A 25,524-nucleotide genomic window follows, 5' to 3' on the forward strand; every position below is an offset into this window, starting at 1 on the left:
GAAGCCCGTCTGCACTTGCAGCGAGGGCCAACTCCTGCTCTGTCCCCAGCTCCAGCACCTGTTCTTCCCAGGACACGCTCAGCCTTCATGGCTGATTCCTCTCCGGAGCGCTCGTTTTACTGTCTTGAAGGGAACCTTGCATTGTTGAATCTGGGTTTTGTAGTGATGAAAGTGGCACGGGACCACTTTTCAGAGGTCAGCCAGTGACTTTCAGAGTGACTGGCGCCCCTTAATTGTCAGGGGACCCCTGCCCTACTCCCTAAGGGGATCGCTACCCCTGCTCTCCCTTCCCTCAATGCATGCACGAGCAGACTTCTTTCCCCAAGGATGAAATGACCCGATTGTGCTTTATCTTAACCCACTGTTTGACTTCATCTGCTACAGATGACTTCTCCTATTAGTATAACAAGAGCTAAATGGCTGCACGGGGCAGAATCTCTTGGCGGTTTCAAATCTCTTTAAATTTTAAACATCTCTTTAAAAATTTAAAAGCTCTGTAAATTTTGGTTCTGGATATCTTGTTCGTCTGGATACGAGTTTGGGTCCTCTCCAATATTTCAGCCTATGTCAGGTCATTGCGTCAGGCTGTGGGCAGCAAGATGCTCTTCTGAGAAGGAAATTGGTATGGTTTGCATTGAAACTCATCCTGGAACCTACAAGAGTAGGGGACAGGGCCGGCGCTGTGGCCCCAGCCTCAGTGCCGGCATCCCATATGGGCACCAGTTCTAGTCCCGGCTGCTGCACTTCCGATCCAGCTCTCTGCTATGGCCTAGGAAGGCAGTAGAAGATGGCTCAAGTGCTTGGGATCCCGCATCCGTGTGGGAGACCCTGAGGAGGTTCCTGGCTCCTGGCTTCGGATCGGCGCAGCTCCAGCCATTGTGGCCACCTGGGGAGTGAACCAGCGGATGGGAGACCTCTCTCTGTAACTCTGCCTTTCAAATAAATGAATATTTAAAAAAATAAAATAAAATAAACAAGTCTATAGAAAGAAAGACAAAGAAAAGGTCCTGAAGAAAAGCAAGGTCAAATCACTCCGCGACCTCGCCCAGCCCTGGCAGGTGGAAGTGCCCGCTTCCGAAGGCTCGACCTGGGCTCTCGATCAGGTGAAGGGGAAAGGCCAGGCCTGCCTCCCCCTCTCCTCCTGTGCTGCCCCAGGGCCTCAAGGATCCCTTTCTAATAAGGGCGGCCAGACTCCCGGGGCCCACAGGTTCAGGTCCTAAGACGGCACTTATAATAAGGGGTTGGACTAGCTCAGTCTCCCAGAGTGTTATTAGTTATCATTAGATGTTACCTGGCGAAGCAGTTTCATGTCAAATACATTCGGAGAACTCCAAGTTAGACAGGTTTAATTATTGCAGGACTTATCAGAGCCTTTATTCTGTGTAAGTACTTCGGAGTCCCACAGAGGGGAAGCTGATTTTTAAACACGATGCCCAAGAGGAAAGGGTCAGGAAATGCGTGCCGTTCTGTCAACTTGAATTTTCTGTGACTTTGAACTCAGTTTCATTCCCTGTAACACCTACTCTCCCAGACCCCCCATGTCCAAAAAAGAAAAAAAAAAAAAAAGAAAGAAAGAAAAAACAGAAAAGGGAACGCTGCACACAGACAAGCACTGCAGGCAGTGGGGGTCTCTCTGTGCCAGCTGCTGTGGCTGCAGCCCCTCAAGTCCTGGGAGCGCCGGGCTACCTCCTGCTGCGAGATTCGTGCACAGACTCCTCCCGCCCGTCTTGGGATTCTACAGGGAGCCTCTTGTTCTGCTTGCCCTTCCGTTAGAATCGGAGGCAGGCAGGCACTTTCTGAGAGCCCAGCCCACCTCTTCTGGCTTCAGCCCCTGGAAACGGGCTCACTGCTCGTGGGCTCTTGGGCTCTTGGGAAGGGTCTGGAGCCCAGACATGGCCAGCCTGGGGCAAGGCTGAAGACCACCCCACCCCACAAAGCCTCCATATCCCACCTGCCCCACGAGCCCCACTTCCTTTCCATGCAGCCCAGCCTGGGCTCTCGGCAGAGTTTATGCAACCTCTATGTCATGTCTGCACGTCATTTTCAGGGTATTACAAAATTTCAGTGGATGCCGAATAACGTAGGGGTGCAGTGTGGGACTTTAGCACCTGCCTCCAGCACGTGGTGCACAAGTTAGGGCGACTCGCACATCCAGCACCTCAAACATCCATCACTTCTTTCTTTGTACCGAGGACATTCAAAAGCCTCCATTTCCCCAAGGCTTGCCACCCTGCTGCTTTCCCCACCAGACTGCAGTTTCTCATGCGTAGGGACCGAGTGGCAGAGAAAGCCTAGCCCAGAGCTGGCCCACAGCAAAGTAGGCAGAGCTGCCAGTCACTGGCCATTGACTACTTTCAGCAGAACACCCATGGCATTGACCCTGAGGCAGGAGACTGGCTTAGCCATCTGTCTTCCCAGCCTGGCCGAGAGCAGGTGCCTCGTGAGTGCTCACGGCGCTGAATGGGAAATCCAAGCCTCGCCTTGGGAGGACCTGGAATCCGTCCCTGCCTCTAGTCCCTCTGTTAAGCCCCTCCCTGATGGCGTAGCTGGCTGAACTCTGGGGGCAACACGGGCACCCCCCCGATCCTGAGTGAGCCCAGGGCCCGGAGGGCTGCTCCTGGGCTCTGCCGTCCTGTGTGAGTGACCGCCCCAGTGGGTCGCCCTTGGGGATGGAGCCAGGTAAGGAATGGCCCCCTCCACGTGGAGCTGTCGATTCAGCTGGGCCTGACGCCTCCATTTCCTGAGCTGGCATCTCCTGCAGGTGTGTACGGAGGCCCTGGGGACTTCCTGGGTGGCAGAAAGAGACCAAGTTGGGAACTTACACGTGTCACAGGAGACTCACAAAGTGGGCAAGCTATCTTTGGATAACACAGTGGCTTACAGCTGGAGGTGACGTGGGGCCCCAAGGGACATTCGGCAATGACTAACGGCATTTTTAGTTGTCACAACTTGGGACTGGAGCTACTGGCTTCTGGTGGACAGAGGTCAGGGACGTTGCAAACTTCCCCCAATGGACAGGACAGCTCCCACCACAAGGAACCGTCTGGCCCCAGTCACACAGAGTGCTGAAGGCTGAGCAACCCCGGGGTCACGGGGGGCCAACTAGAAGAGGAGGCAGGTGGATTGAGTGACTTACAGAACTTGGGCTGGATGAATGGCAGTTGTCATACGTCATTGACCTTCCTGACACTCCAACGGCATCCAGCACATTTGGACTAAAGTCCAAACTCTATCAAGGCCCCCACTCCCTCCTCTGGTGCCTGCCTGCCTTGCTCTGGACCTGTGGCCACGCCACCCATGGCTTGCTCCGGCACTGCCTCCTCCTGTCTCACAGCTCCCTTGCACCCTGCAGGTTGGGGCCTAAATGCCACCACTTCAGGGAGGCCCTCCCTGACCGCCCTCTGAAGCAGGCGCTGCCTCTCTGGGTCCCCACCAGTGCACTGGGAGCTCCAGGACAGCAGGGACCAGGTCTGCTTCTGCTCCCGCTGGATTCTACCTTGAATAGCAGGCACATCTCTATATGTGTAGAATGGATGGATGGGTGGATGGATGGGTGGGTGGAAGGAAGGGACCACTTGTGAGCATTTAGAAGGGAAAATAGAAACTTGGGGGCTATGTTGGGTTCAATTATGAAAAGTCAAATTAATGTCATTTAAAAACTAAGAACTTAATTCCTCCCTCTAATTAATTGATATTTGTTGCACACCCTCTAGGTGCTTATAGGAACAGAGTTATTAGAGGAGAGGATCATGGGAATGAAAGACACTGCAGCAAGGTCTTCTAAAAACAGCTCTATATTAAAAGAGAAAAGAGCTGTCCAGTCCCAGGGGACTATCGAAGAGTAATGAAAACCCATCTCCACGCACAAGCTTGTCCATGAACGTTTGCAGCAGCCAGAAGTGGGAGCAATCCAAGTGTCCACCAGGAGGCGACCCGCTAAGCAAACTGCGCTCTGTCCATGTGATAGAGCAGTGCTTGGAACGAAGTTCTCCTCCGTGCTACGGCACGGGTGAATCTTAAAACCAGCACACTAAAGAAAAGCTGGTCCCCAAAGGACAAATGGGATACCCTTCCACCGATATCAAGTGTTCAGATTAGGTGCATCTAGAGAAGACAGATCAGCGACTGCTTAGGGGCTGAGGCTTAGGGTGGAGGGAGCTGGGGAGTGGCTGTTGATGGGCACTGTGATTCGTTTGGGGGGGTGGAAATATTCTCAACCTGATGATGGTAATGGTGCCCAACTCCGAATACACTAAAAGCCACAAGACCTGCACAACTTAAGGAGCGAATGGCAAGATGCGTGACTTCGGGCTCAGTAAGGCTGCTTTACAGCGTCAGTGGCTGCTCCCATCTGGGCTGTGCAGAGAAGACCAGCGGCAGTGCCCAGGGCAGAGCAGCTGCCGGATCTACCCGGTTGCACCTCCTTGGTCTCCTTGCTCGGAATTTGGGACCTCTGCCCCCCTACTCTGCCTCCCTGTTCTCCAATCAAAGTCAAGTTGAAGGAACCAATAGGATTCGCTTGGGTGTAATTATGCAATTGAACCACCGACAGAGACTTCAATGGAGTCTCACTTCACATAGCACATGTGTTGCCGGGGCCCACTTAGGGTGAAACAAAATCTTGATTTGCTTAAAATGTTAAAATGCTCACCGAGGGACACCTATTTGCCAAAAAAAAAAAAAAAAAAAAAAAAAGTGGTGTGCATTAATTAGCTTTTGCTACTATAATGACATACCTGAGGCAGGCTGCATTTACAGAGAAAAGAGGTTTATTTGCCTCACAGATCCTGAGGTGTAACGGGCAGGGCCTCCTCTGATGCTGCCCTCGTCGCTGGCAGAGCCTGAGCACAGGCGTCTGTAACTGGGGTCTCTCTCCCTCCTATGGAGCCACCAGGCCTTGGGCTCCACCCTAATAACCTTAGCTCAGCCCAACCACCTCCCAAGGGCCCCAACTCAGTACCAGAATCAGATTAAGTTTCTCCCCTCTTAATATCAATTACATAAGACTTTGGGGATTAAACTCCTGCTTGAACTTGGGGGACAAATCTTATTTCAGTCATAGGATCGTGGTTTTGTAATGTAAACAAATACTCCTTATGTAGCTACCCAGCAAGTTCAAAGTTGGATAGATTTGGTTTGCTTAAGCCAGGAGCCATATCTGAGAAAAAAAAAAAAAAAATCTGTTGTTCATAAGGAAGCCGAATGGTGTAGAAAAACAGTGGTGCTTCTGCGGAAGTGTCCTGGTGTTCTGGCTAAGTGAGGGTTACATGGAAAAGACTTTTTGTTTCAACTTCTGTTGCTGGAAATCTCTCTAAGATGTCCCCATGTAATTTCCTGCCTTGGTACATGGTCCACAGGGAACAGAATTTAATTTTGATGACTGAATGGCTTCCTTGCTTCTAGGTCTTTCTGAATTTCCGTTCATTACTGTACAGGACTATTGGTCCAAGTGTGGAACACTTGGTTGACCAGGTGTTCCGACTGCAAATGACTCTGAAGTTAAAAACCAAAGAGGGACAGAGTTGCCTACAAGGCTGCTTTGGTTTCTCTGTTCTTTGCTCTGCCCCGTTCTCAGGCCACATCCAGACTTGGCCACCTCCTCAGGCAAGGCACTGTTTGGGGGCTCTCTGGGCAGCTGAGCGAGCCGATTTCTGAGTTGGCACCCAGCCTCGTGTCGGCACCTCTGAGAGCAAGCAGCTCCAGTTAACCCAGAGTTCCCACCCATCCATCGATATCCTATGGCATCTTTTCAGAAAACTCCAGAGCTCCATGGCCAGACTCACTGTGCATCACCGAGACAGCAGCACGCCTCCAGGGTGCTGGATCATCATGGGGACAAGCTCTGCACCTGGCTGCTCCGGTCACGGTCAGGTATGAAGGAAACAGCTGGCCTCCCCAGAAGGCAGAGGACGTAGGCAGAGGCCAGGAGCTCCAGCGTGAAGCCTGCTGGGACCTCATGGAGCCTCACATCTGGGAGCCAGGGCCTTGGTCTCCAGGTGGCCTGCGGGGGAAGATGATGGGACAGGAGTCCCTGCTGGCTAAGTGTCTCAGGCCTGGCTTCCTGGGGTCATGGAGCCTGGCACACAAGCTCTGCAGGTTCTCGCCCCTTGTCCTTTAACTTGGTCTCACCTGCAGCCTTGTCCAGGGCAGGGGCCTGTCCTGCCTCCCAGGTGGGGTGATTTGCTTGAGGGTGTAACAGGTGACACTGAGTAGTAGGGCTGGGACCCAGGCCCCTGGTGCCAACCAGCCCACTGGTCTTTCTTTTGGGCTTTGAGAAGATCCTGTCTTGCTTGAATTTCTACTGTTGCCTCTGGCCTCCTAGAGGACAGGAGAGGCAGCTGCCGTTCCTACTTTCAGAAGGGGAAACCAAGGCATCAGGCAGGGCGAGGTGCTGCTGGTGGCTCAGGGAGTTGGGAGCAGAATGGAGGTTGGAAACCAGAGTGCCTGAACTGCAGGCCCGGGGCTTTGTTTCCAAATGTGTGGCTTCTTCAGGACCGGCTATTTCTAGCAGATGTGGACCGTCCTTCATGGAATCTGTGAGCCAAGAGGCTCAAGAGAGGGAAGACTCAAGGGGGAAAGGAGAGAGAGGGAGATGGAGGAAAGGCAGGTGTGGGAGCCAGGATCCGGCTTGCAGACGTCTCCTACACCTGCCTGGCAGGTGCATCACACTGCTCCCAGCTCTCTGGCCCCAGTCGCTGCAGCTCTGCCTGGGCCTCACTTCCCCCCCACTGCGATCCCATCCTACCTTGGTTCAGCCCAGTGCCTTCTCACCAATGGCTTCTCGAGACCCCTGTTGGGGCATCTCCTAGGCCTGCCTCCACCTGTCCTCTGCTTTGGAATTACCTGACCCTCCATCCCTCCAGCCTGCACTCCCAGGACAATAGCTCGGAGAACGGAGTCAGTCCACCCACAAGTGTGAGGCTGACGGGAAGAAGCTTCTCCCCTCGCTGTTTCCCAAGGGAGGGGGGGGGGGCAAAGTTCTCCGTTGCAGAAGCCACTCAAAGGAATTTAAGCAAAAAGGGAGCCCCTGCTAGGGGCAGTCAGTGGAGAAGAGGGGTGACACAGATCAAGTCCTTTAGGAGCAAAAACATTAGCCAGTGGGCTCTCCAGCACCAGGACCCCTACCCTGTCATCCCATGGTCCCCGAGTTTCCCACTCTTCCCTCTGGCTCAGCAGGTCTCCGTGGTGCTCAGACAAGAGGGACCACCAGGCGTGGCCCACTCCCTGCTGCTCAGGCTGTCCAGAGAGAGAGAAGACAGTCTGACCACTGTGCACTCCGTGGTGGGCTCCAGCCACGCACGGCCCTGCTCCCAGCTGTGCTGCCAGTCAGGTAGGAAACTGCTCCATCCAGGGCTGGAAGAGCTGTGTGGGAAAGTGCTTCACCATTAAAGAAAACCCGACCTATGTTGGCTTCCCACTTAAATATAAACTCCAGGAAGCCAGGACTTTGTCTAGAATCTTTTGATTCAGCCTTGTGTCTCTAACACCTAGGCCATAGTTAGCACTCAAATATCTACTGATTAGAGAGAGAGAGAAGCTCATCCATTGGTTCACTTCCAAAATGCCTGCAGCAGCGTATGCTGGGTCAGGCCAAAGGCAGAAGCCAGGAACTCAATCTTAGCTTCCCACCAGGCTGCTTGAACCATCAGCTGATGCTCCCAGGGTACACACTAGCAGGAAGCTGGAATGGGAAGCAGAGCGGGGACTTGAACCCAGGCCCTCTGATGTGTGATGCAAGTGTCCCTGGTGGCATCTTAACCATTGTACCAAGTACCTGCCCCAATATCTTTATTTTAAAACAACTTGATTGAGGTATAACTGAAATATAACAACTATATTATCTGGGTAAGTTTTGAGACACACACACACACATACACACTCACACATCTTTGGAACCATTGTCACTCAACATAATAAATGTATCTGTCACCCCCAAAACCCATGCTCCTCATCCTTAGGCAATCACTAACTTCTTTTCTGTTACTATAGATTAGAATGCACTTTCTAGAATTTTACATAAATGAATCATTTGGTTTTTACTTCATTTAATTGTCTGGCCTCTTTCATTCAGCACAATTATCTTGAGTTTCAGTCCTACTATCAAAAGTGGTTCTTTCCCTTTTATTGCTGAGTAATGATTCCACTGTATGGAAAGGCCAGTTAGTTCATTTGATTGTTGATGGCATTTGGGGAGCTTCTAGCTATTGACTATGAAAAACAAAGATGGCCGGCGCCGCGGCTCACTAGGCTAATCCTCCGCCTTGTGGCGCCGGCACACCGGGTTCTAGTCCCGGTCGGGGCGCCGGATTCTGTGCCGGTTGCCCCTCTTCCAGGCCAGCTCTCTGCTGTGGCCAGGGAGTGCAGTGGAGGATGGCCCAAGTACTTGGGCCCTGCACCCCATGGGAGACCAGGATAAGTACCTGGCTCCTGCCATCGGATCAGCGTGGTGTGCCGGCCGCGGCAGCCTTTGGAGGGTGAACCAACGGCAAAGGAAGACCTTTCTCTCTGTCTCTCTCTCTCACTGTCCACTCTGTCCACATATGAATTGGTGTTAATCATGGTTTTAGAACTGCAGTTTGTTGGCTGGCGCCGTGGCTCAATAGGCTAATCCTCCGCCTGCGGCACCGGCACCCCGGGTTCTAGTCCAGGTTGGGGCACCGAATTCTGTACTGGTTGCTCCTCTTCCAGTCCAGCTCTCTGCTGTGGCCAGGGAGTGCAGTGGAGGATGGCCCACGTGCTTGGGTCCTGCACCCCATGGGAGACCTGGCTCCTGCCATCGGATCAGTGTAGTGCGCCAGCCGCAGCACGCCGGCCACAGTGGCCATTGGAGGGTGAACCAACGGCAAAAGGAAGACCTTTCTCTCTGTCTCTCTCTCTCTTTCACTGTCCACTCTGGCTGTCAAAAAATTAAAAAAGAAAAAAGAAAAAGAAAAACAAAGCTGCTATGAACATGTGTATACAAGTCTTTGTGTAGACATATGCTTTCATTTCTCTTGGGTAAATACAAAGAAAGGAAATGTCTGGACCATATGGTTGATGTAAGCACAGCTTTTATTTATTTATTTATTTTTGAGAAGCAGAAAGAGAAGTATAGGAGAAAAAGAAGGGCAGAGAGAGAGAAAGAGAGAGAGAGAGAGAGAGAGCAAGCGAGAGCCTCTTCCATCTGCTAGCTTAATCCTCAAATGCCTTCAGTGGCCAGGGCCGAGCCATGCTGAATCCAGGAGCTGGGGAAAAAAATCCAGGTCTCCCATGTGGGTGTCAGGAACCTGAGCACTTGAGCCATGACTGCTGCCTTGCAGAGTCTGCATTAGCAGGAAGCTGGGATTGGGAGTCACAGCCAGAACCAGAACCCAAATACTCCAATATGGGATGTGAATATCTTAATCAATAGGCTGAAAATACCCATCCTATCAATTTGTTATTTTTTTAAAAATTTTTTGTTTATTTGGAAGGCAGAGAGACACAGAGAGAGCGAGCTTCTCTCTGCTGGTTCCCTCTCCAAATGTCTGCAACAGCTAGGGCTGGGCAAGGCTTAAACCAGCAGTTGGGAACTCCATCTGAGTCTCCCACAAGGAGGGCAGGGGTCTCACTGCTTGAGCCATCACCTGCTGCCTGCAGGGTGTGCATCAGCAAGAAGCTGGAACAGAGAGTGGAACTGAGACGCCGACCCAGGCACCCGGATCTGGGGTGTGGATGGGAGCATTCTTAGCAGTGGCTTAGCCAGTGTGACAGATGTCTGCCTGTTTAACTTTTAAAGAGACTGACAAACCATTTCCCCCAAACAGCTGTAATACTGGTTTCTCAAACATCACAGCAAATTTAAGGGTATTCAGATTGAGTTCTTAAAAAAATTCTTAGATACAATTTGCATGCATGAAATTCCCCACTTTCAAGGGTGCCACTTAGTGGCTTAGTAGAGGAACAAGGCTGTACAACCCTGACTGTCTCCTGATTCCAGAGCACATTCGTCACACCAAGATTCCTATGGCCATCAGCAGCCACGTCCCACTTCCCAGCCCTAGGTCCACTCATCGGGTACCTGCCTCCATGGGTTTGCCTTTTCCAGACATTGCACACAAATGGAGTCATGCAACATGTGGCCTTTTTGGTGACTGGCTCTTACTTAGCATAATGGTTTCCAGAGTCATCCATCTTATACCATGTTTCAGCACGTCATTCTTCTTGATGGACTGAACAGACAAAATAATCTTGAAAAAGAACAAAGTGGGAACATTCACACTTCCTCATTACAAAACTTACTGCAAAATTGCAGTAATCAAGGTAGTATAGAATGAGCATAAAAGCAACGTATAGATCTATGTGACAAAAATGAAAGTCCAAAAAGAACCCTAAACTTTACAGTTAACTTATGTATTTGCAAAGTTTCCAAGACAATTCAATAGGGCAAAAACAGTATTCTCAACAAATGGTTCTGGGGCCACTAGATATCCACACATACAAGAATGAAGTTGGACCCTTGTCCCACACCATACATGAAAAAATCAACTAAAAATGGCTTGGAGACCTAAATGTAAGAGCTAAAACTGTAATCATTTAACTTATTACTTTAACTTAAATTTAAAACTTTAAGAAATAGCAGGCATAAATCTTCCTGATCTTGAATTAGGTAATGGTTTCTTAGGTATGACAATACAAACAAAAGCACAAAAGGAAAAATAGATAAACTAGATATCAGCAAAATGAAAAACATTTGTGCTTCGAAAGACAATATCAACAAAGGAAAAAGACAACCCACAGAGTCCGGGTTGAAAGGTTTTTGCAAACTGTTTGTTTGATAAGGGACTTGTATTTACATTATATAAGGCATTTTTACAATGGAATATTAAAAAACAAATGGTTCAATAAAATGGGCAAAGGTTCTGCATACAGCTCCCCAGTCAAGACATAAAAGTGGCCTAGAAATATAAGCAAGCTTGCTCCACAGTAGCCATCAGGAAGATGCAAATGAAACCGCAATGAAACAGCATTTCCCGCTCACGTGGATGGTTAGAATAATATTAATAAAGAACTAAAAGAGAAAGCAAGTGTTGCTGTAGATGAGGAGAAATTGAACCCTCACTCATTGCTGGTGGGAATGTAAAATGGTGCAGCCACTTTGGAAAGCCTGGTATAGCCTCGAACACGTGACCTACGCATTCCACTCCAAGGTACACCCCCACGAGAGGTGAAAACATTGTTCACAGAGAAGTCTGTACATAAATGTTCACAGCACTATTACTCATACTACTCAAAAAGCAGAAGCAATCTGAATGTCCTGCAACTGACAAATGCATAAACAAAAATGTGATAAACCCATACCATGGAATATTATTTGGCAATAAAAAGAAATGATGTGTTCATACCTGCTTCTACCATGTGGGTAAACTGTGAAAACATACTGAGGGAAAGGAAACCAGCCACAAAGAACAGCAGTATACCATGTGACTACGCGCATATGAAACCCACAGAACAGGAAGGATGGGTAAAGAGATGAGTGATAGGAAGGGAGATGATGGGTGGGTGGAAAGACGGTAGATGAATGGGTAGATGAATAGATGGATGTATAGATGAAAGGTAGGATGGATGGACGGATGGATGGATGGACAGATGGATGGATGGACAGATGGATTGATGGATGGATAGTTGGATGGACGGACGGATGGATGGATGGATGGATGGATGATTAGTGGTAGCCTAGGGTTGGGGATCATGAGGGACTTTGGGAGGGATGTGGCAACTAAGGGGGTGATTTTCTTTGTGGAGAATGAAATGATTTTAAATCAATTCTGGTAACTCTGACTACACCAAGCCACTGAATCGCACACTTCACATGGCTGAACTGTATGGTATGTTCATTCTATCTCTATAAAGTGGATGTGAGGAAGAGTTGTCCTACCGACAGAAGTACTCCAGCCGGTGGTGCGGGTTGGGTGGCAAGCTCCGTCCCTAAGAAGCAAGCCCGGGCTCTCAGTGAGTTTCCGGGGCGGGGGATGAAGGAGAGAGCAGTGTGGCAGTGCAGGGTGGGGGGTGGGTGGAGGTGGGGGCAGTGCCGGGGTGGGGGGTGTGTGCCAGAAGGCAGGAGACTGCAAGGTACCACCGAGTGAGGGAGAGGCTGGGACACAGCGCCAACGATGTCTGTCCTGGCTCCACCCCTGCACACTGCGGGGTCTGGCAGGGTCCCCGAACTGCTGTGCTCTCCAGGTGTCCTCCTGAGAGAGGCAGAAGCCAGCACCCCTCCTTTCAGGAGGCCTCTCACCAGAGAGGGGGGCAGGAGGAGCCCCCCCAGGTCCAGGCCCTGCCTGGTGCATCAGCGACTTCTCCAGGTCCCTGGAGGCAGCTCTGGCCCAGCTCGGCCTCCCCTCAGCCGTGGGGCCTTAGATGAACTCTGGACCCCAGGGGCTCCCTAGACCCCAAGTGAGGTGAGGATGCTCTGGCCTACCTCTTCAAAGGGCTGGCGAGAGGCCCAGAGTGATCTGGAGCGGAGGAGCCCGGCAGGGTGCGGTGCCGTGAGTTGTGCCCATTTTATTGAGCCACAAGGACACTCGGCTGTCCTTGCTCTCTCCCCAGCTTCTGCATTTGTGCGTTGGTGGTGGTGGTCAGGGTTGGAAGGGCAGCTGGTGACCAGGAACAGCTTGAGGACAGAAGGCCCCAGCTCAGTCCCCCTGGCCTTGGGCTCCGAGCAGCCAGGTCACAAGCCCCTGAAAACCACCTTTCTGCACACCAGTTCCTCCGGCCATGAATCCAGGCCGGCAGCCCCTCCTGTGCCGAGTCTCATGAGAATCTCTGCTCCAGCTCCCTAACAGAGGGCGTAGGGATAGGAAACGGGAAAATCCACCCACAGAAGACCTGGGGTGCATTCTGCAGGTCACAATGCTTTATTACACTTGTGGCTGGGGCGGGAGGTGGGGGGCGTGGTGAGGCAGGTATTTAATATAGCAGTTTAGGTACTCCCACATAGGAACACCTGGTTCAAGTGCCCGCTCCACTTCTGATCCTACTTCCTGCTAATGTGCATCTAGGAGGCAGCACGTGACGGCTCAAGTGCCTGGGCCCTGCCACCCACGTGCAAGAGCCCCACAGAGTTCACCGTTCCTGGCTTAGGCTTGGCCCAGCCCTGGATGTTGGGTGCATTTGGGGAGTGAACCACGAGAATGGAAGATCTTGCTGCCTGTCTGACTTTGAAATAAATTGAAAATAAATAAATATCTTTTAAAAGTTCATGGAAAATGGAATGATAAGTTTATGTTTTACAAAGGCTCCTTGCTGGGAGAATGCATGGTTGCTGCAGATAGCTGTAGTTCTATGTAGAAGATACTGGCAGCCAAACACCTCCATGACCACGCCCTAAAGTCTTCATACTCCAGCACATCTGCTGTTCATGCCCTCTGGGAGCCATAGGAGGAACTGCACGGTGCACGAAGCTGAGCCAGGCGTACGCGCCCTTTCCCACGGTCTTCACCCAGAAAATGAGAGAGATGGTGCCAGGTGTGTTATGGACCCTCGAGGCAAACACGATATCCCAGAGGAGAATGAGGCCAGAATGAAAACATGGGACCGGCGCTGCCTCTTCCCAACCCGACTCGCCAGGGCTGCTGTGCTGCACACCTGGGAGTGGAAGTCACAGGTGCACCGCTCTGAGCACCCCTCGGGGAAGCCAGGCCCTGCTCCCCAGTCTTGGTAGGGGCGAAGCGTGCTCCCAGCTGCTGTCCACTCTGACAGGCCACTGCCAATGGCTTTTCTGATTGGTTGAGCCCAAAGGTTAACTGTTTTGAATATCACTTCTTGTATACATTCCCAGCAGTAGAGCTACTTTTTGCTTTGGCCAATTTGCAAGTGCAAGATTTAAAGAGGCTCCCACTATTCTGTTCTTTGGAATTAAAACCCCCTTCCTCCCACACAAGCCCGGTACTTCCTAATCCATCTATTTTAACAAATTCAATCAGGAAAAGGTTTCCTGACCTGGGCCCACCCTTCTGCCATGAATTTGTATCCTGGAAGAAGAGCTGAGTGTGGCCAACCACGCCAGTGCAATCTTCTAGCAGAGGTGGAATTTCAGTGTCTGAGACCTCCAGGCTCCCTCCGATGGGGATTAACAATCACAGTAAAACGCAGCTCCACTGCCGAGCGCCTCCTAGCTGCCTGGCACAGGGCTACACATCCCTGGCATCGCTGGACTCACAGCTCACACAGCCCCATGACGAGGAATCTGTTATCGAGCGGGTGGGAGCCAGCATTGGGGGAGCTTCAGTAACTGGATCAGGAGCATGCGGGACAGGTCAGCCCCTGTCCCCGGCCCCAGGAGGACTGTCCGGCTCCCAGGGTCCCGGCCCACCTGGGTGAGCCTGTCCTCTGTGTCCTTGGGGACAGCAGCCGAGACAGGGCTGCTGCTCTGGGTGGGAGGTGAGACTCATACAGGACCAGGTGGGCAGCTGGCGGCAGAGGGCAGCCAAGGGCGGTCTGCAGGCGCTCCCGGGCCACGTGCCGCGGCGCTTGCTCCTTCTCTCTCAGCAGCTGCTCTCTTTGCAATGAATGTGTTTTGGGTACATTTATTCTCACAGCAAGTTTCCCCGACCTCCTACCTGAAAACGTTATTGCGATCAAATCACACATGCGCATTCTGCTCTAGTTTGGGAATGATGCATAAATGCAGGGGAGGGGAAAAGGCAGCATCGTCCAACCATCGTTAACTTTTTAGAATCCTCGCTTCTCTTTCTATGTAGTTCTTTTCTCCTTGTTTTAAACTCTTAGGATCATGCACCTATACAATTAAGTATCTTGCTACTTAATCTCATTATTACTACATAAAACGTTTCCATGGTATTGCTGACTCTCTTAAAAACAACACTGGAAATCGTTGTTTGACATTCTATTAAGTGGATGACCCATAGGTTACCTAACCATGTCCTAACCTCCAACAGGATTTTGTAAATTTAAATGTTCATATGTCAGATTTTCTCTACATAATGTGGTGAGGTTGGCCAACATCTGAGTTCCAGGTATCTAAGAATGAAAATGTCACAGTTGGTCATGCCGCCCAAACTTGGCCTTTTTATTCTAAATAAGCTTCAAATTATACTGAAGTAGAATGAGAGGGTTCTAAAGACAGTGTCTCTGAATCTCAATAAGCCATTGAGCTAAGTCACATAGGGCATCCTTGAGGACAATAAAGAATAAGAGTCAGACAACTACATGATTATGTAAATTGATAACCATTTGGGAAACCATGCCCAGAGAATGCCAGCTCTGGGGTTAGTGCCACCTGGAGGGAGGCGTCCAGTGGCCACGAGGCTGGGCCTTTGGGTAACAAGATTAGATCATCAGCAACACGGCGGACTCCTAGAAGACAGGGCTAAAAATGATGAAGCTGAAAAGGATACAACTATGGGGCCGGGGCTGTGGCATAGTGGGTTAAAGCCCTGGCCTGAAGTGCCAGCATCCCATATGGGCACTGGGTCTAGTCCCTGCTGCTCCTTTTCTGATCCAGCTCTCTGCTGTGGCCTGGGGTAGCAGTAGAAGATGGCCCAGGTCATTGGGCCCCTGCACCCATGTGGGAGACTCAGAAGAAGCTCTTGGCTCCTGGCTTCAGGTCGGCACAGCTCCAGCCATTGCAGCCATCTGGGGAGTGAACCAGCCAATGGAAGACCTCTCTCTCTGTCTCTATCTCTCTCTGTAACTCTTTCAAATAAATAAATAAATCTTAAAAAAAAAAAGGATACAATTATGTGATTGAACAAAGATAAAAAAAAAAAAACCCTTAAAACGTTGTGATATTTGCTTGAAGCCAAGAAGATTAAACTACTGGATGTAAGAACAAGGAGAGTTCTATTTCTTGGGCTAAAGCATCCACCATGTAAGTGTCAAATAGAAGTTGGCTGGCACCCAGCCCCATGGAAGCCCATGCTGAGACACTGTCATTTAGAGAGCAGGGGTGTCACATCCCGCTGACTCTGCTGCACAACTCACATTTGAAAAAGCAGCTGGCGGGGGGAGGGGCGGTGAACGTCAGGATGGTGCGCACTCTGGAAATGCTGTCATCTAAGTGGCTGTCGCCGCAGTGGCGCTCGGGAGCCCCCGCCGGGCTAAAACCAGCTCTGCCCTTGCTAGCCGGGTGCCAGTGGGCCAGTTCCTCTCCTGGCCTCTGTCTCTCTCCATACAATGGGAAGCAACCTATTACTCCATGAGGCTCCTACGAGGAGTGGCACGTGGAACAGTGTCCAAGGACAATTACATAGAGACGGGGGTTTCAGCCTGGAGAGAGTTAGAACAGGACGGATGATCTCAACTATTTGACAGGTACCCCAAGCGAGAGAAATTATGCTTTATCCTAGGGTGCTCTTAAGGACCATGTCTGATTCAATGGAAGGCAGAGGCTTGGCTTGTTCATTAGTTAATAAGCATTTCATGAGCATGTATTATGGGGTCAGATACCACGCTAGATGCCAGGGATATAAAGCTGAATGAGAAACACACTCGTTCCTAAGGACCGCACCGGGTCTCTCCGGGACTCATGCAAACAGACAGCCACGGGCAACCAAAGGAAGGTGCGATTAACTCTCTCCTGGGGAGCGGGGTGCAGCTTCCGAGAAGTGGGACATTTGAGGAACATCTGCAAGGGTATGTAGGAGTTTCTGTGGGAGCAGAGGGAACAGTGTGTGGGAGAGAGCTGTCACTGGGTATGGTGTTTTCCAGGGAGTGGTGACAAATCAGTGATGTTACAACACAAGAGGACTGGGGTGGCAGCCAATGAAGCTAGAGCCAAGGGCTGGTCTCTCCCAGCTGATCTAGAAGGTGGCAAGCTCGGGGTAACCACAGCAAGATGGTCCTCCCCGTGCCTTCTATTCCTACACTGCGTCTTCTCAACAGCCTGCCACAACGAAGCCTGCCTGGGTAAAGAAACTACAGTTCAGCCAGCTTCATGGCTCAGCAGGTTAGGCCACTGCTTGTGGTGCTGGAATCCCATATGAGCGCCAGTTCAAGTCCTGGCTGCTCCACTTCTCATCCAGCTCCCTGCTAATGCACCTGGGAATGCAGCAGCAGATGACCCAAGTGCTTGGGTGCCTGCTACTCATGTGAGAGACCTGGAAGGAGTTCCTGGCTCCTGGCTTCAGCCTGGCCCAGCCCCGGCCATTGCTGACATTTGGGGAATGAACCAGCAGATGGAAGATCTCTCTAATTCTACCTTTCAAATGAGTTTAGAAATATTTTTTAAAGGATTGGATTCAATCTTCTAATTGTGCTTCTTCAGCATAAGCAAAGGCAGATCTGTTTTTTTTTTTTTTTTTTTTTTTTTTTTTTTTTGACAGGCAGAGTGGACAGTGAGAGAGAGAGACAGAGAGAAAAGTCTTCCTTTTCCGTTGGTTCACCCCTCAATGGCCACTGCGGCCAATGCGCTGCGGCCGGCGCACCACACTGATCTGAAGCCAGGAGCCAGGTGCTTCTCCTGGTCTCCCATGGGGTGCAGGGCCCAAGCACTTGGGCCATCCTCCACTGCACTCCCTGGCCACAGCAGAGAGCTGGCCTGGAAGAGGGGCAACCCGGACAGAATCTGGAGCCCCGACCGGGACTAGAACCTGGTGTGCCGGCGCCGCAGGTGGAGGATTAGCCTATTGAGCCATGGCGCCGGCCGCAGATCTGTTTTTAAGACAGTTAAACTTCAGAGTATTTAAATGGAGAGACTGGAACAAAGCCTGGAAGTTGGGGGTCCCTCCCCCCCCCAAGATGGAAGATTCTCTCTCAAAGGCAGCTGTCTTACCAGCAAATCTCAAGTACAAAGCGTGAGGAGCACATTTTCCAACACTCATCCCCCAGGCTCTGCCACTCTCACTGCACGGGATAATATTCATTAAGCAAACAGCAGAGACGCAGGGATGAGAAAACCACCAGCACTTCCCCCAGGGGACAGCGGGCCAGTTCCTCTCCTGGCCTCAGTGTCCCTCTCCATAAAATGGGGAAACAATGACATTATAATCCAGCAGTAGGAAATAATGAACCACATAGAGTATTGCATCCCTAAATGTGAGGGCTGGCCACTGCTGGTCACGATGGAGTAACTGGTACTGGATTTGCCATCCTTTGTAGGCAGAACATACATAGCTGAGGTTTTTAGGGCTTGGGCAATGGGCTGAGTGGGAGGCCCAGGAAGGGAAAGAGGCGTGTCAGATGAGTTCCCTGCTCCCGCACTCTCCCTGGGTACCCCTGTGAGGGAGGAGTTTTTATGATAGGGATACAGAAATTTTTATGTGGGAGGTTTCCACAGACCTCTGGCTAAGGGCTGGGCTGCACATGGCAGAGTGAGTCTCTGTTGAGATCTAGCCAAAAAGCACCTGTTTTGGAACTAAGAGCAGAACAGTGACATCAGGCACAGTAGGGGGCTGGAGAACATTGGGGTTCTAGCCCCACAGAGAGGAAACACCTGGCTAATGTTCCATGTTTGGAGGTAAGACCAAAGAAGGACCAGGCCATGGGGTTAAAGACCATGCTCTCAAGTAAGGACTACCCTGGAATGCCCAGTCGAAGCCTAAAACCAAGGAGAACCACTGGTACATTAACCCCTCACTCACCCAACACAAAACTTGACACTCACTAAAGGAAGACAGCAGAATTCAGACTCCTTTAAAGTGTTAACTGTAATGCTGGGAAACAGGTAAAATCCACTAGAAATGTGGAGGAGCGGAAAATGTGAGAGAAATAAATGCTCAACAGAAAACAGACCCTGAGGTGTCCCAGTTGTTGGAATTGACACAGACGGCAAAGCATTATAGCTATGGTCAGAGATGTCAGGAAAATGTGGTCTCAATGAGTAGAGAGAGGGGGAATCCCAGGAAACAAATGAGAACTACAAAGAAATGGTAATTCAAGAACAGAACAGTGTATTATCCAACATAGAAAAAAATGCACCAAATGAGCTACAATAAATTAAAGATGGCAGAAGAAAGGATTAGAGAAGCTGAAGACAGAACCATAGCAATTATCCACTCTGAAAAAAAATGAGAGACTGTGGAGAAAATGCCAGGCTGACACGTGCAGACAATCAGGGTCCAGAATGGGGGAGAGAGAAGCAGGGCAGGAAAAAAAATTAGTGCAAATGTTCCAAATGTGGTGGAAAAAATGGACTCAGAGATGTAAGATGTACAGTGAAGCTCCCATAGGATAAATTCAAATAAGGCTGCATCTTAATCAAGCTGCTGAACATCGAAGATCAAGAGAACATCTTGAAAGGGGCTAGAGAAAAAATACACACCCCAGAGAAGGCAGCAATGACAGGGATGAAAGCCAGCTCCCCCCGCCCCCGGAAGGAGTGGGGACCGAGAATACAGCAATGGCATTTTTCAAGAATCGAAAGAGAAGACCCCGAGCTCCCAAGTTTCTATCCAGAGAGAACAAGCTTCACAAACGAGGGGACAATTAAGATGCTCTCCAGATAAACGGAGATGCGGGACGTGAAACGCTAGCCCCTCCCCAGCCACGCTAAGGGTGCCGTGCGGGCCAGGGCACCCAGCAGGCTGCTGCAGACAGTAAGGGTTCTGACCAGGGAGCTACTGATCCCTTTGGCCGTTTAATCAACTGCCCCCTCCAGCAGAGACCCAGATCCAGGGGCGGGTCTGCAGGGGGAGCCTGATGTGGCGAGGGAGGCAGCAGAGCAGGGCGGGTGTGCACGGGCGTAGCGGGCCGGCCGTTGGGATAATGGAAGGCAGCCAGTGCTCTAAGCCCCTGACACCTCGCTCATCACCTTCATAATGGCAAGAAAGGGTCAACCTGGCAGGCAGGGGCCTCGAGGGCCCTGCGTGGGACTCTGGCTGGCTCCCTGTCTGAACGAACGGTGCCACCGCCGTGCCTGCTGGCTAAGATTTCTGTCACCCTCGGAGCTCCACGGGGCAGCCGGGCTGTGGCATCCTGGGAGTGGCACTCCGAGGACCCCAGGAGGCCCAGGGACAGAGTGAGCAGCCCACTTGGGGGCCCTGTCCTGCCCAGGGGAAGGTGGCAAAAGGGTAGGGAAAGCCAACAAAATGAGCTCCCCAAATCCACCTGCAAGTTCAGGAACACTTGACTCTTGAGTATGACCTCCGTTCTAATCCCCTGGGTCATATTTTTCCCTTTTAAAAAGGGATATTTCATAGTCTTTTAAATAAATCTTTTCAGCGTCACTGATTTGGAATAACACGCTTAGCGGCTGAGAAAGAAAGTGGCCCTCCACGCTAGCTGTGCCCGCAGTGAGATGTCCTCCTGGGGCTCGTTTCCTCAGGAAACCCGGCCTCTGCGGGTGGTGGGCCCCCTCCCGGCACCAGCACCACTGACCCGAGCTCAGTTCTGGGGTCCCCCTCAGTGACCTGGGGTTCACCAGCAGCGAGCTGGAGCTCACCCAGACCGTTGGCACACAAAGACCCTCTGCCTGGCTCAGAAAGGTGCATTCCTGCCCGCTGTGTTCAGTTTCTAGGGAATCCGGGGCCCCAAGGGAGCTTTCTGTGGGTCACCTTGGCCCCAGTAACCACCAAAGCCAGGCAGAGGGGCCAGTAGACTGGGGAAGTGGTCAACAGATTTGAACCAGCGTAAACGCCGCCGGCCAGGGCTCCCATGCAAAGGCCCTGTCTTTGCCTCCTTGGGGGCCTGGAACTGCACCACAAGGCTTCCAGCTGCGGTAAATTGCTGAGATCTCAAACGCTCAATTGCACTCGGCCGTGAAACCAGTGTTCTTGTTTGTAAGTTGAATCGAGAGAAGTAGCTTACACCAGAATGGGAAGATTATGTTTTCCAAAATCGGTATTCCTACCACCTGACTAATGCTACAATCAAACCTAAACAGAACCAAAGCTCCTTTTGGTTTAGGTTCCGTTTTTTGTAGCTTTCCACCGCACCCAGGCTGCGCTGGCACACGCTATTTCCAACACGATGCGATCGAAGCCAGGGGAAGCCATACTGGGCCTGCAATCCCTCGCCACCACTAACTACCCCTTCTAGGTAAAGGCACCTGCTTCAAACACACCTACTTTTCTAGAAGGTCTTCTGAGTGGTCTCCTTCATGCTGAAGTTGAAAACCACAGCTCCAGGCCTCCAGGAACAAGCGATCGCTGGCTCTTAAAAGGTCAGGCTCATCAGAAACACCTGGGAAGTCGTGCATGCGCAGGTGGCCGGTGCCACCTTCAGGCCAGGCATCCACAAGTCTAATGAGTTCCCAGGTGAGGTGGTCTGGGCCCACGCTCCGAGGACCCCTGAGCTAGCTGATTTTCAGGACATCCTAATGTGATTTGGAGGCAAAGTGTGGATACATTGTGGTGGTGAATGAAAGTCACCAAGATAAATAAGAGACAGCCCTCAAGGAGCCGAGGGACTCTGAGTTGGAGGAGTAAAAAGAACAGGCACAAACCCCCATAAGACAGACTTAGAATACACAGGCTACAGGACTGGGGAAAAGTGACATGAGAATTCACAGAAGGGAATTATTAATAATAAACTGGAATCCAGGAAGACTTCCCGGAGGAGGCGGCATGTGGACAGAGCCTCTGGGAGGACATGAGCAGCCCCAGTTCTAGAGCCCCACGCCCACTCCCAGCATGGTCAGCTGCGTAAGCTTAACAAATCCAGTCCTCTGTTTTCAAATGGAGCAACCGCCCTAAATGTTCACAGTGTTACAAGGGTTAATTGAGAACTTATTTAAATAGATATTGGATAAATAAAAGCACCAAATATAAGTCCTTCCCTCATCACTGGGGAAGAGAAGGCAGGAAGCTAAAAGCAAAAGTGTGTAAGGGAGGAAACGGGGTGAGGGTGGGTAGTGCCTGCCCAACTCCAGGGCACCGAGGCGGGGGGTGGGTGGGGGCATGACAGGAGTACCTACTTGGTTGTTGCTGGCTCCTGTCACTTTAAAAAAAAAAAAAGATTTACTTATTTGTTTGACAGAGTTACAGTGAGGGAGAGAGAGAGATCGTCCATCCACTGTTTCACTCCCCAACTGGCCACAACCACCAGGGCTGGGCCAGGCCAAAGCCAGGAGCCAGGAGCTTCATCTAGGTCTCCACATGGGTGCAGGGGCCCATGCATTTCCACTGCTTTCCCAGGCCATTAGCAGGGAGCTGGATGGGAAGTGGAGCCGCCGGGACTAGAACCGGTGTCCAAGGTTTTACCTGCTATGCCGTGACGTCAGCCCCTGCGTCATTTTTTTCATCTCCCACAATGATCTGATTGACGAGCTCCCCACCAGAGTGAGTCAGAACATCTAAGCTCCTCTGCCTGGGAAAACCGAAGTCCAGCCGGGGAGTGGCAGCAACAGGATGGCGAGCCCGAGCACAGCCCTTGGACAAGCGGTGTCAGTCTCTCCCTCCCTGGCTCCCAGCACCGGCCTGGGCTCGGTGGGCGCTCAGCACCTGCTAAGTGAATGGGTGCAGTCCTGCCAGGGGGAATCTTACATTCATGGTCCATTTAGATTCTTCACCACCAGCCAGGAGGCAGAGAGGGCCAGAGAAACCCAGGCTCCTGGGGCATGAGAACACGGGGGCCCGTGACCACCCACTGCAAGCCAGCATGGTCAGGAGGGGCCCAGCCTCGTCACCCGGTAGCCTTGACTCTTGCTCAGACCACGCCACCTCCTAAGATTACCAGTGCAGCTTCTCTTCTCTGAGCTGAGAGCCTGCTGTGTGCTGTTCTGAGATCGTCCCGTGGAACACTCCACTTACTCCTTCTCATCTTACTATGGTTCCCAAATGCACTGGTTTATTCCAGCAGAGAAGATGGGTTTTGTGCATCCTGGATATAACAGGGTCGTGGAGTCTCGGTCTTTTATCAAATTAGAGGTGATTTGGGTTAAAACCTTTGGTTTCCTCGTTTTGAGTCATTGCTCCTTAGAAGCAAGAGGAGGGAGAGAGAGCTCTGGGCACTACGTAGGCAGAGAAGCACACTGGGTTTTGTGTGTTGGTTTGTTTGTCTGCCTTATTTCACCAAGGACATTTCTGACTACAGAGCTGGCTGTCAGCTTTGACAGACGGCAAGTTCATGGCTGAGGTGCCCAAGGCATCTATGGCACTGAGGGGCCAGAGACGGTGAGGCTGATTTGGGTCTGCGATGTCGGTGGGAGCCTGAGTTCCAGCCAGTGAGGGTAGGACCAGGAGCCCGGCCTTCAGTGCCCTCTCACTGCTGGGGCAGGAGGCAGATGGTGGCCTTGTCCTGCAGGGCAGTGTGGGAGCAGAGGGAGGGCTTCAGAGAGAAGGCTGAAGCACGGTCAAGGGCACGACTACTCCCCCGCCAATCACACACAGCTGATTACAGCCCACAGCACACCTGCTCCCTATGGGATTTTTCTCCCGATAAAAGATGTCAAGGGACAGAGGCTTCTGCAGGAGGCTGGAAACCAACACACTAGCCAGCTGTGCTGGTGGAGGGGTGCCTGGTGGTGTGCTCATGCTGAAGGGGCTCAAGGGCACCCCTAAAGTCGCAGGAACCTGGGGTAAGGAAAAGCACAGAATGTCACAGGGTCCCAGCTCCTGAAGAGAGCAGGGGACCAGGAAGGAGGAGGTCTGGGGCCTGGAGGGTGACACATGCCTCTGCCGGTGTCGCCAGGCCGGCTCTGATTCCTACAGCCGGTTGGGGGAGCATCTCACCATCTGCCATGGAGGATCTCAACCACAGCATCCTGACACTGAGATTTTCCCATGATGCATCGTGGGACCCAGGAAAGCTGAGCCATTTGCTGGATGATGCGCAGTGAGCAACAGTTTATCAGATTGGCCATTAGAGCCCACTAGCCATGTCGGAGAGAAAGGACATGGAATAGGTCCGCCCTGATTGAATGAGGAGGTGAAAACTGTGGCGGGAGCCCCCCTACCCATGATGTCCTGAACAGACAGCAGGGAGACGAGATGGTTGGGTGGAAGCCAGGGTACGGGGACGCTAGAGGCAAACTCACCAATACACAATTCTAAAGCCGTGGGATTGGGAGCTAGGAGAGATTTTTGGTATTGTCCTGTCCAGCCTTCTACAACCTATATACATCCTGCAGCTATTGGCCATAGCCACGTGACAGAGCCAAGACGGAGACCCAGACCCCCCCTCCCGGCCCCGTGATCTTTCCGACACCCTGCAGCCACTGCCCGAGCCGCCTGGTTAGCACGGAGCCAGGCAGAGCCTCGGAGTGCTGCGGGTAGCAGCCAGCCCGGCGGACGTACCTTGTGGGAATAGTGCTGATCGACAATCCGCGCCAGGCCAAAATCGCCGATCTTGAGCACGAGGTCCTCGGTGCTGATGAAGATGTTGGCGGGCTTCAGGTCCCTGTGCAGCACGTTGGCCGAGTGGATGTACTTGAGGCCGCGCAGCAGCTGGTACATGAACAGCTTGGCGTGCTCCTCGCTCAGCGTGCCCTGCTCCAGCAGGCGCGCCAGGTCGGTCTCCATGTACTCCTGCACGATGTAGGCCACGCTGCACTTGAACAGCTCGCCCTGCAGGTCGGCGCCCTTGGGCCCCAGCACCTCGTACACCTTCACGATGTTGTCGTGGTCCAGGCGCCGGATGATCTTGATCTCGCGGAGCGCGTGCTTCATGCTGCGGGCGTCGCTCAGGGCGATCTTCTTCACCGCCACCTTGCGGCAGGTGTGGCTGTCCACGGCCGACAGCACCAGCCCGTTGACGCCGAAGCCCAGGGGCTGGAAGTCGACGAAGCGCCCGCCGAGGTCATACCCATAGGCGCTGGCGAGGCAGTCGCCCCTCTCGGCCATGGTCGGGTCAGTGGTGTGGGGCTGCCCTCGCGAGGAAGGGGCAGTCGGGAAAGGCCAAGTGCTGGCTAGCGGGCTCCCCAGCACGCTGCATCCTGTCAGCTGCCACGGCCGAGAGGTGCTTCCGCTCCTGCCGAGGTCACCGCCACCAGCTCTCTGCAGACAGGGATGACCTCTGTCCTCACGGAGCTGCTCCACTCGGGACTCAGGCTGTCTCAACCTGCACCGGGAGGGCTGTGCACCAATGCCTGGGCTTCCTGAAGCTACTGGGCAGCTTAGAATGGCTCATGCTTCTTTCAAATGGGGCATCTTAGAAAGGAAGAAAAATAGTGTCGTTATCTGAGGAATGGAAACTTTGTTTTTAAATCCCAATGGACCTCAAAGCAAAAGATGCAGAAACCGTCCCTTTGAGTCCTTTGTCACCAGAGGCCCTTGCTGGCTCAAGTGCAGAGCTTTGCTAAGCTGCGTCTCTTTCCTTAAGATGGCTCAAAGCTCAGTTGTATCACAGTCTCCCTTGGTGTTCTAAGCGGTAGGAAGGGGTCCCGTCAGCCCGGTGAGCTGGATTGGCTTTTGGAATCCAAGGGGAGCTGGTAGAAAGAATCTTCTGGAAGCTGGAGCAAGGTGTGCACCTCTCATGAGCGCTGCACCTGACGGCCGTTCCAAGTTCAGGGGCAGCTCAGCCGCTCAGCCGGGAGCCCGTGCAGCCTTCAGCTCTGGGCCGCATCGTCTTCCACCCCCTCATCCACGCCGCCTCGGCGGAGACTGAGTTCCGCTGCACCCAGAGAGGCCGCAGCAATGTGGCATCTCTCAGACCCAGGCTCCTTCCCTG

General features: G+C 52.1%; 1 protein-coding gene across 4 annotated transcripts in view; it reads right to left on the reverse strand.

Annotated features, from left to right (window-relative positions):
• MAPK4 (mitogen-activated protein kinase 4) overlaps positions 1-25,524 on the reverse strand; it is a 135,381-nt gene that overhangs the window by 29,295 nt on the left and 80,562 nt on the right. For all 4 annotated transcript variants that reach the window (XM_051851940.3, XM_051851942.3, XM_051851941.3 and 1 more), the window contains one exon: positions 24,153-25,521. In XM_051851940.3, the coding sequence (XP_051707900.3) occupies positions 24,153-24,698 (546 nt within the window). In that variant the 5' untranslated portion in view covers positions 24,699-25,521. The remainder of the gene's footprint in view (positions 1-24,152; positions 25,522-25,524) is intronic.

This window comes from Oryctolagus cuniculus, chromosome 10 (assembly GCF_051225735.1).
Source record: "Oryctolagus cuniculus isolate XC-2025 breed Fujian yellow rabbit chromosome 10, ASM5122573v1, whole genome shotgun sequence".
Classification (NCBI taxonomy): Eukaryota; Metazoa; Chordata; class Mammalia; order Lagomorpha; family Leporidae; genus Oryctolagus; species Oryctolagus cuniculus.